At 61.5% G+C, this 10,429-nt stretch overlaps 1 protein-coding gene across 1 annotated transcript; it reads right to left on the minus strand.

Moving 5' to 3' along the window:
* Positions 1-362: 362 nt before the first annotated feature.
* Positions 363-9,541, minus strand: COMP (cartilage oligomeric matrix protein). Its single transcript, XM_034945518.3, has 19 exons — positions 8,789-9,541; positions 8,448-8,533; positions 8,160-8,211; positions 7,541-7,713; positions 6,749-6,886; positions 6,428-6,502; positions 6,181-6,339; positions 5,999-6,103; positions 5,801-5,908; positions 5,072-5,231; positions 4,121-4,239; positions 3,828-3,880; positions 3,554-3,735; positions 3,262-3,440; positions 3,087-3,135; positions 2,485-2,681; positions 1,780-1,952; positions 644-783; positions 363-551 (listed from the first exon to the last, which is right to left on the minus strand). Exons 1-19 carry the CDS (start codon positions 8,865-8,867, stop codon positions 505-507), a joined length of 2,274 nt encoding a protein of 757 aa, XP_034801409.1. The 5' UTR covers positions 8,868-9,541; the 3' UTR covers positions 363-504.
* Between the last annotated feature and the right edge of the window lie 888 nt (positions 9,542-10,429).

Here is a 10,429-nt window from a genome sequence, read left to right on the forward strand (position 1 = left end):
GTGCCTCAACCCTTCCGAACACACACACACACACACACACACACCCCAGACCAGGCAAGGGAAGGGGTCCCCAAAGCTGGGACAACTGGGAACCTGCCCCCCAGAATCCTGGGGCGGACACTGTATCGGGGTCTCAGCTCTTCCATGGCTGGCATCCAGTCCTGTGACCATGAGGTGGTGGGTCGTGGAGGTGGACCCAGGGGCCTCCCCAAATCCCAAATCACAGTTGGACAGTCCCTGGCAGGCCACTGGCACTCAGCAGCAGCTGCAGCACTGAGGCCTTGGTTTGGGGTTCCCTGGCCCGACCCTCCCTCAGAGGCCCGTCCCTACTGTCTCCATGCAGCAAAAACCACAGCCGCCACTCCCCGCACACACACTTTATTTTGTCCTCTCTGAGCCCTTCTCACTTCCCCCTCAGGACGGTCACCCCTTGGGGCTGGGTGCAGAGCCCCCATCCAGCCGCGGTGAGGGTGGCTGTCATCCGGCGGGTCCTCACCCTGGTCCCTAGGCTCGCCGCAGCTGATGGGTCTCATAGTCCTCTGGGATGGTGTCTGCAGGGAGAGGGCAGGCGGGTGAGGGCTGAGAAGGCCAGCAGGGCCTGTGTGCAGACTCCCCGCCCACGGCCCGCTGGCCCTCGGCTCACCATTGCAGCGGTAACGCAGGTTGGCCCAGATGATGTTCTCCTGGGAGAAGCAGAAGACCCCCAGGCGGCCACCCCGCATGGTTGTGTCCAAGACCACGTTGCTGTCAGCCACCAGCTCAGGGCCCTCATAGAATCGCACCCTGAGGGTCAGACATGGTGAGGCCTGGGGGATCTGGGCCAGACCCTTCCCTCTCAGAGCTTCAGTGGCCAGCCCTGGAAGATGGGTACCCCTGACTGGGCTGCACTGGGAGCAAGTGAGGCCTCTGCCCTGGGCCTCAGTTTCCTGGTGTGGTGGGCATCAAGGGCCCTGGACATAGTTGGTGCTAAACAGAGCACCTGGGCTTGCTAGCAGCATGGAATGGAGGCTGAGAAACAGGGACTGGGTGAGGCCCCATTTCTAGCTGGATACACACTGTGTGCTGTGTCCTGGCCAGGGTCTCGCTCTGTCACCCAGGCTGGAGTGCAGTGGTGCAATTACTGCCGCCTTAATTCCCAGACTCAACTGACCTCAGCCTCCCTAGTAGCTGGGACCATGGGCACGTGCCACCATGCCTGGCATTTTTTTTTTTTTTGAGACAGAGTCTCACTCTTGTCACCCATGCTGGAGTGCAATGGCACGATCTCTGCTCACTGCAACTTCCGCTTCCCGAGTTCAAGCGATTCTTCTGCCTCAGCCTCCTGAGTAGCCGGGATGACAGGGCCCCGCCACCACACCTGGCTAATTTTTGTATTTTTAGTAGAGTTGGGGTTTCAACATGTTGGCCAGGCTGGTCTCAAACTCCGGACCTCAGGTGATCCACCCGCCTCGGCCTCCCAAAGTACTGGGATTACAGGCATGAGCCACTGCGCCTGGCCTAATTTTTTTCTTTTTTGTAGAGACAGGGTCTTACTATGTTACCCAGGCTGCCTCGAACTCCTGGGCTCAAGCGATCCTCCCATCTTGGCTTTCCAAAGTGATGGGGTTACAGGTGTGAGCCACCACGCCTGGACCAGCATAGGTTCATTCTAACTGCTCTGTATGTTTCCTATCGTACAGATAAGGGGACCAGGGTCACACAGCCCCTGCCTGGCCAGGGTACTCCCACCTGGGCCCGTGTGTCCCCAGCCCAGCCCACCACAGAGGGTGGAGTCCCCACCTGATGTAGCCCACTTGGGGCCGGTGCTGCAGGAACCAACGATAGGACTTCTTGTCCTTCCAACCCACGTTTCGCGGGTCCTTCCACAGCAGCCGCACCTGGGACTCTGTGTCTCCTGTATGCCACAGAGCGTTCCGCAGCTGTTCCCCGGGGCCTGTGGAAGACTTCACAGCCTGCCAATACCCAGGAAAGGTGGTCAGAGACCTCGCGGGCCACCGGAGCCCCCCTAGACACCTTCCTGGAGAGACAGTTGGGAGCAGCAGGTGGTGGGCGGCCAGGGGGATCCGGATGAGAGACCCACAAGGAAGCCTTCTTCAGGGGCCTAATGGCAGCTTGGGGATAGGTCACAGGGGGCAGCAGTGGTCTGCAGGTTCATGAGAGGATTTGGGAGTCCGTGGACAGATTCAGGGTCTGGGAGGATGGGGGGCTCTGCAGAAGGACTTGGAAACTAAGGAAAAGTTTAGGGCTGTGCGAGAGGGTTTAGGGTCCATAGGAACACTGGGGGGCCCTGAGAATGTTTGAGAATTTGTGCAAGGAACTGGGAGGATTTGGGGACTGCGGGAGCCCAGAGGAGGGCTGGGACAGCTTTGAGGTCCATAGTATGAGGCTAGGGGGCTGGGGGGCTCTAAGGGCTGTAAAGGGTTTTACGGAGGGTCATGGGAGGGCATGAGGACCGCAGAGGTCAGGCACGGACGGCCCTGGCACCTTGAGTTGGATGCCAGGCTCGGCCACAGCACGGAAGGGGTTCGCCTGCCAATACGTTTGCTCCATCTGCTTCCACATGACCACGTAGAAGCTGGAGCTGTCCTGGTAGCCAAAGATGAAGCCCGCATAGTCGTCATCCGTGACCGTGTTCACATGGAACGTGCCCTCGAAGTCCACGCCATTGAAGGCAGTGTAACCTAGGGATGGAAAGAGAGCAGTGGCCTTTCCGAACGCCAGCCCCAGCCCCCGGAACCTGGCACCCAGAATCCAAACCTGCCCCCTGGGTCCCGATCTGCCTGCAGACCTGCACCATTCCCACTCGCAGAGCCCGGACTCAGCCACGCCCCCCATCTACCATTGGCCACGCCCCTCCAGAGTCCAGCTCCACTTGGCCCCGCCCTTCCCGAGCCCGCCCCTCTTCTGGCCCCGCGCCTTCTCCTCCCGGGCCCGCCCATATAACCCCGCCCCTCTGTCCCCGCCCTTCCTGAGCCCGGGCCAGCCCCCTTCTGGCCCCGCCCATTCTCAGCCCGGGCCTGCCCCTTCTCTGGCCCCTCTCCCTGAGCCCGCTCCGTGGCAGGATTGCGCTGCTCCCCGCTTCTCACCCACAGCCAGGCCTGGGTCGCTGTTCATTGTCTGCACGATCTCCCTTCCCTGATGGGGTCAAAGAAAGGAGGGCCTCAGGCTGGCCGTGACAGCCCTACGCACCCTGTCCTCAGCATAGGCCTCACTGTGGGGGTTCTAGGGTCCCATCACCCCCCACGTGGACCCCGCTCCCACCTGGTTGAGCACCACCCAGTTTGGGTCAATCTGCGCGTCACCCTCCGGGTCCAGCACGACTGTCTGGAAGGCCCGGAAGTCGGTGAGCGTGACTTCAGCGTTCTCCGGACACACGTCGATCTTGTCTACCACCTTGTCTGCATCAAAGTCGTCCTGGCACACGTCGCCCACGCCGTCCCCTGAGAGGTGGGAGACCCCTCGGTGGGCTAAAGTCAGGGCCCGCCCACCGTAGACCCCGCGCCAGGAGCCCCCACTGGCCCCGCCCCCACCGCAGACCCCGCCCCCGCCGTACTGTCCGCGTCCTCCTGGCCGGGGTTAGGCACCAGGCGGCAGTTGTCCCGACTGTCAGGGACTCCGTCATTGTCGTCGTCGTCGTCGCAGGCATCACCCTGGCCATCGTGGTCTGAGTCCTCCTGGGCACTGTTAGGCACCGTGGGACAGTTGTCCCGAGAGTCCTGATGTCCGTCTCCATCCCTAGAGTGGATAGGTGGGATCCAGAGACAATGAGCTCTCCAGAGCGTTTTGTCAAAGGCTACCCGGACGCTCACCCCAGGTGGCCTCCTTACTGGTCTTGATCGCTGTCACAAGCATCTCCCACAAAGTCGTGGTCCACATCCGCCTGCGGAGGGCAGCATGCGGGGGTCCATAATCAGACAGAGGAAATCAGAAAGCCTCCCACCCAACCCAGCCGCACAGCCAAGGTCCTCCTGACCCCAAGGAAACCCCCACCGCAGGCTGCTCGGACCGGGAGGTCATTTCTCTGGCAGTGTAAAATGCTCTAAGCTGGGCTGTGGGCTGGGTAATCCAACTTGCAGTTCACCCAGAGGGCTTACCCAGCTGGAGTCTGGCCTGCCCTCACCTGATCCGGGTTGCTCTTCTGGGGACAGTTGTCACAGGCATCCCCTATACCATCGCCATCACTGTCCTTCTGGTCTGAGTTGGGTACCCTAGGGCAGTTGTCGGCCTGGTTGCGGATCCCTGCAGAAATCCACGGGACCAGAGCCCCAAGATTGGGACCAGGCCAGGATGACTTCATTAGGATGAGGCCAGCCTGAGGCTGGCCTGGAACAGAGTCCCAACTTCATGGAAGCTTTTTTTTTTTTTTTTTTTTTTGAGACAGTCTCATTGTGTCACCCAGGCTGGAGTGCAGTGGCATGATCTCGGCTCACTGCAACTTCCACCTCCCGGGTTCAAATGATTCTCCTGCCTCAGCCTCCCGAGTAGCTGGGATTACAGGTGTGCGCCACCACGCCCAGCAAATTTTTGTATTTTTAGTACAGACGGAGTTTCACCATGTTGGTCAGTCTGGTCTCGAACTCCTGACCTCGTGATCCACCTGCCTCAGCTTCCCAAAGTTCTGGAATTATAGGCATGAGCCACCCCGTCTGGCCCACAGGAACTTTAAGAATGAATGGTCCCATCCAAGGGAAGGCTAGTGAGGGGGACGGGCTCTCACTCCCAGGGTGGCTCAGCTGGGTGCCCGTGTGTGCCACCCTGAGCCCCTATGTCCCCATCTGTAAAGTTGTCACCTCCCAGGTCCTAAACCCCAGGCTCGAATCTCTTGTCCTCTTAATTCCTGCCTGCGGCATTGACACAGGGACCACCTTCCCTTCCAAATATCCCTGCGTTTTTCCTGGCCTTGCAGCCCAGCTTGCATTTTTCTGGCGCCCCACCATGGTCTTTGGTCCAGGGCGCCCTAGTCCGCTTACCCCATCCGGCTTCCAAAACCAGCCAAGCCCCGCCCCGGAGCCGAATCCCGCCCTTCGGTGCCCGCCGCCTCTCCTCGCCCCCCAACCCCCATCGAGCTCACGGTCGCCGTCGATGTCGTCGTCGCACGCATCGCCCCGGCCGTCCTGGTCTGTGTCCTTTTGGTCGTCGTTCTTCTGGGACCGGCAGTTGTCGCACGCATCGCCCCACTTGTCCTCGTCCGTGTTGCGCTGGTCTGGGTTCCGCACCAGCGGGCAGTTGTCCTGGATGACAGGGTGGGTTAAGGGTGAGATCAGGTCGAGAAGGCAAAGGTCACACTCCTCAGATTCCCAAATCTCCGAGGACGCGTCTCCTCCGCAAGGAACCTTTCGCCCCTCCTAGACCACGGAGGCCACGCCCCTCATCCAAGCCACGCCCCATCCCACTTCCCTAGGCCCCGCTCACACTCTGTCTTTTCTTTTTTCTTTTTCTTTTTCTTTCTTTCTTTCTTTCTTTCTTTCTTTCTTTCTTTCTTTCTTTCTTTCTTTCTTTCTTTTTTTTTTTGAGACAGAGTCTTGCTCTGTCGCTAGGCTGGAGTGCAGTGGCGCGATCTCGGCTCACTGCAACCTCTGCCTCCCGGGTTCAAGCGATTCTCCTGCCTCAGCCTCCTGAGTAGCTGGGATTACAGGTGTGCACCACCACGCCCCGCTAATTTTTGTATTTTTGGTAGAGGAGGGGTTTCACCATGATGGCCAGGATGGTCTCCATCTCTTGACCTCGTGATCCGCCCGCCTCGGCCTCCCAAAGTGCTGGGATTACAGGAGTGAACCACCTTGCCGAGCCGTAGATCTACCTTTTCATTGGGGACCCCGTCCCCGTCGGCATCCGGATCGCAGGCGTCTCCGATGCCATCGCGGTCCACATCCTCCTGCCCTGAGTTGGGCACAGTCACGCAGTTGTCCTGGGGGCGGGCACAGAAGGTGTGAGGGGCGCGGTCATGAAGTCCCGCCCTCCCTCCTGCCCGGGCCCGCCCCGCTCCGCCCCCACCCACCTTACGGCACTGGCGCTCCGGGCAGCGCAGCTTCTCGTCCGGGAAGCCGTCTAGGTCAGTGTCGCGACCACAGAGGATCCCGTTGCCGGCCCAGCCAACGGCACACTGTGGGAGAGTGTAAGTGGGTGCCCTGGAGTGGCCGCCACCCAACCCCGCCTCAAGCCCAGCCCGCCCGCACTCACCACGCACGACCGCGAGCCATCGCGCTCTAGGATGCAGTCTGCATGCTCGTGGCACTCGCTGGGCGAGCCGTCGGGGCAGAAGCGCTGTGCGCGCCGCTGGCAGCCGGACGCCTGGTCGCCCACGAAGCCGGGCTGGCACGGGCCGCACTGGAAGGAGCCCTGCGCCGGAGCCGCCGGAGGTCAGCGCAGGCCGCCCGCCGCTCGCCCCACCTCCCGCGATCCTTTCTTCCTCCCCAGCGGGCCTTACCCGGGTGTTGATGCACACGGAGTTGGGGACGCAGTTATGTTGCCCGGTCTCACACTCGTTGATGTCCGTGCAAACCTAGGGGAGGGGAACTCAGAGGTCACCACCCCACGCAGACACCTCCGGACCTCCCACCTCCTCCACACTTCCTCCGCATCCTGCCTCTCCCCTCCATCCTGCCCCAAACCGATCAGCCCTGGCGCAGCGGACCCCTCCTCTCCCCACCCCTCCCGCTGGAAGGAGGCTGGAAGAGGAGTTTACTGGTAAACAAAATGGACGCCCCCTTCCCTTCTGCTCCAAAAATGGGGCCCCCACACCCCTCACCTGCTTGTTGGCCTTGGCGAAAGCCAGCCCCACGCCCTCGTGGGTGGGGCCGCTGTACCCCGGCGGGCAAGCCTCGCAGCGGAACCCCGGGCTGGTGTTGATACAGCGGACTCGGGGGAAGCAGGGGTGGGCGTTGCACTGGGGGAGGAGGGGCCACAGAGGGTCAGAGGGCTTCGAGCTGGGCCCTGGGGGCCGCACCTCGTAGTGTCTCGGATGTGGAAAGTTCAAGGGCCATATGCCAGTGCTTGGAGCTCTTCGCCACGTGAGATGGAAGCAATTGTCGCAGGGGTCAGGCACGACTTTGCCTTGATGACGGCAAGGGCGCAACCGGGAGAGGAGAGGAGAGCTGTTCCCTCATGGGCGAGGGGAGGAAGGATGAGGGCGGGCATCCCCAGCAGAGGGGGGCAGGGGTCGTCGGGGCGTGCGTGCCCGGCGGTGGCGGGGGGTCTGGGCGTGCGTTCCCTGGCTGTGGAAGGGTCGTTGGGACTGGCGATCCCCTGCGGCGAGGAGGGTAGCTGGGGCGGACCACCCCTGGCGGTGAGGGAGTCGTCGGGGCGGGCGTCACTAGCTATGGAGGGGGTTGTGGGGGCGGGTGGTCCCGGGTGGTGACGGGGATGGTCCTTGGGTTGGGCGTCCCCCCGCGGTAAGGAGGTAGTCTGGCCGTGCGCCCCCGGAGGTGAGAGACTCTTCGGGGCGAACACTCCCAGTGGAGGAAGGGGTCTCCCGGGCGGCGAGAGATTGGGGGGCGGTAGAGGGAGTCGTCAGGGCGGTGGAGTGTCGGGGCTAGCGCACCTCGTTGACGTCGGTGCAGTGCGAGCCATTGCCCGTGAAGCCCGCGGGGCAGGGGCCGCAGCGCGCGCCGCTCTCCGTCTGGATGCAGGCCACGCCAGGGAAGCAGAAACCGGGCGCGCAGTGGAGCAGGGGCCGCACGCTGGGTAGGCCGGTGCGTACTGACTGCTGCATCCCTGCGGGGGGGAGGGGGGAGACGCGGCGGGGCTGATCGGTGGCTCGCCCGGGGGCAGAGCCTATCATGGCCACGCCCCGGGGCTGGAGGCTTCCCCTTCCCCCCCACCCCCCGCCCCGGGGCGGCCCGAAATCCTGCGCTGTCCGCGATCCCGCCCCAGAGGCTGCGCGCTCTGACCGCAGGGTCTCCCCGGTCTCTCTCTGAGTCTCTGTCCCGCTTTTCTGCCCCGTGGCGTCTCTCACTTTCCCAAAACTCTCGCACCGCTTCTGTCTGTTTTTGTCTCTGTTTCTACACCCCCCATCCCATTCCCGTTCGTCTCTCCACCTCTCCGTCAGCCTCCATCTCCTTCCGTCTCTTTTCCTCCCCAGCTTTCCCTGGCTCTCTGTCTCTGTCTCTGTGTCTCCGTCTCCCGTCTCTTCTCTCTCCCGACCGCCCCGCCGCGCTCACCGCACGCGTCACACTCCATCACCGTGTTTTTCAGGAACGTGATCTCCCTGACCTGCAGGGGTGGGATGGAATCAGCGGGGTCCCAAACTCTCCTCATCCCTCGGGTCTCCCCTGTCTCTACCCCGGGGTCCCTTTCTACAGCCTCTTTTCGCCAAGGACTCCCTACCCGCCGACCCCCTTCCCTCCCCATCTCCTCTCCACCTTCTCGGGTACTTCCTCTCTCCTCGCTGGGAACTGAGACCCCCTTCCGTTCCCTGGCACTCCCTGCCCCGCACCCGGGCCCCGCACCTGCTGCCGCAGCAGCTCCCGCACGTCCTGCAGCGCCGCGTTGGTTTCCTGCAGTTCCCGAAGCATCTGCGGGCCCAGGTCTGAGCCTGCGGCGGCAGGGGACCTGGTGAGGCGTCATGGGGCCGGGGAATCCCACCACCAACTCCCACCGTCGCAGCGAACCCGGACCTCCGACGCCCCACTGCGCTCCTCTAGTCTCGGTCCCGCCACCTGCTTTCTGCGCCCGGCACGTCCCCTACGAACAGTCCGTGAGCCCCAAACAGCCTGGATCCCGGGCCTCTCACGGGTCCTACAGTCCGTTGTGGGGCCGTGGGCACGGCGCGGGTGCTAACGCGGCTTACCCAACGGGCTCTGGCCCTGTCCGGACGCGCCGAGGGCAGCCAGGGTGAGCAGAAGAACGCAGGCGGTGTCGGGGACCATGGCGGTGGCGGGGAGCTGGGTGGCTGCTCGCTTTCTACCGCCCACGAGGCCCGCGGGGCCTATTTATCCCCAAGGCACGGCCGGCCCCAGGGACGGCCCACCACAGCCCTGCCCAACGTCCAGCCTCAAGGTAAACAGATGGCGCTGGCCCCTGCGTTCAAGTCCCCGCCCGGAATGCCCCGCGAAGTCGCCCGCGGCTGAACTCGACATGGTGGGGAAACTGAGTCCCGGGGTCTGTGGAGAGAGCTGGTGGGGCAGGGAGTCAGGGGGTACTGCCCCCACTTTCATTCACTGTGTGTGTGCGTCTGTGTGTGTGTGTGTGTGTGTGTGACGGGGTGTGGCTGTATCGCATCCTCTTGCTTCAGTCTCCCATGTAGCTGGGACTACAAGCGTGCACCACCAAGTCCAGCTAATTTATTTTTATTTTTATTTTTATTTTTAGAGACCGGGTCTGGCTATGTCGTGCAGGCTAGTAGTCTCAAACTCCCGGCCTCAAGCGATACTCCCCACATAACTGGGATTACAGGATCCAGCCATAGCATTCAGCTCATTGATTGATTGATTGATTGAGTGCTTGCTGTATGCCAAACCTGAGTTCCAAACAAGGCAGGCTCCATGGCCACGCTCTCAGCTCACACTTGGGGAAACAGAGTCACCAGTGTCTGAAAAAATAGGTCCACCCACTATGGATCAGACTGACTGGCCCTCCACTCCTCCTGAAGTGCTTCAAAACTGGGTAAATTGCCGGGTGCGGTGGCTCACACCTGTAATCCCAGCACTTTGGGAAGCCAAGGCGGGCAGATCACCTGAGGTCAGGAGTTCGACACCAGCCTGGCTAACATGGTGAAACCCCATCTCTACTAAAAGTACAAAAATTACCCGGGCGTAATTCCTCCCTTACACAATGGAGGTAATAAGTTAATAATTATTAATTAATGATTAATAGTAATGATGATTATGATGATGAATGGAAAATAGGGGAGGGGCAGTTGAGACCGGGGACTCTCAATTTTCCTGCCTCTGTCCAAGGAGGCCGCTTCTGGCCCCAACGCTGGAGGGCTGCAAATGACTCCCCCCAACCCAACTCATTGCTGGTGTTCCCTCCCCTCCCCGTGGTCCCTCGGCTGGTGGAGGAGGGGACAGCGTTCAGGATCTTGCCCCAACCCCTGTCCAAGGGGACAGGCCCACTTGGTTTTCCAATCTGTGCAATGGGGTGTGAGGCCCCCATCTGGAGGGGAGCAAGTTAAAGGGCTCTAGCAAGGGGAGGTCCGGGGCTTCTGTTTGTCCAGGCTGTGCCATACCTTCCAAACTGTGCTCCAGCTGCTGTGGGAACAGCCTGTAATAAAAATAAAAGTTACCACTAACTGGCCAGCCACACTCTGGAGTTACAAAACCCCTTAACCTCCTGGAATCAGTTAACACTCTCCACTCCCACCTTCCAGTACTCACAGCCTCTATTCTATAGACAGAGAAACTGAGGCCCAGAGAGAAAAAGTGACTGGCCTAAGGCCACTGCCCGAGGGCAGGGGTGAATCTAGACTCAGAGCCAGATATCTTTTCTG

This window comes from Pan paniscus, chromosome 20 (genome assembly GCF_029289425.2).
Source record: "Pan paniscus chromosome 20, NHGRI_mPanPan1-v2.0_pri, whole genome shotgun sequence".
Classification (NCBI taxonomy): Eukaryota; Metazoa; Chordata; class Mammalia; order Primates; family Hominidae; genus Pan; species Pan paniscus.

Coding starts and splice junctions, on each gene's coding strand:
- COMP (XM_034945518.3), bottom strand. CDS start 8,867: ATGGTCCCCGACACCGCCTGCGTTCTTCTGCTCACCCTGGCTGCCCTC. Junction 7,714..8,159: donor GATGGAGTGTGACGCGTGCG/GTGAGCGCGGCG, acceptor TCCCCCCCGCAG/GGATGCAGCAGTCAGTACGC. Junction 3,136..3,261: donor ACTGGGTGGTGCTCAACCAG/GTGGGAGCGGGG, acceptor TGACCCCATCAG/GGAAGGGAGATCGTGCAGAC.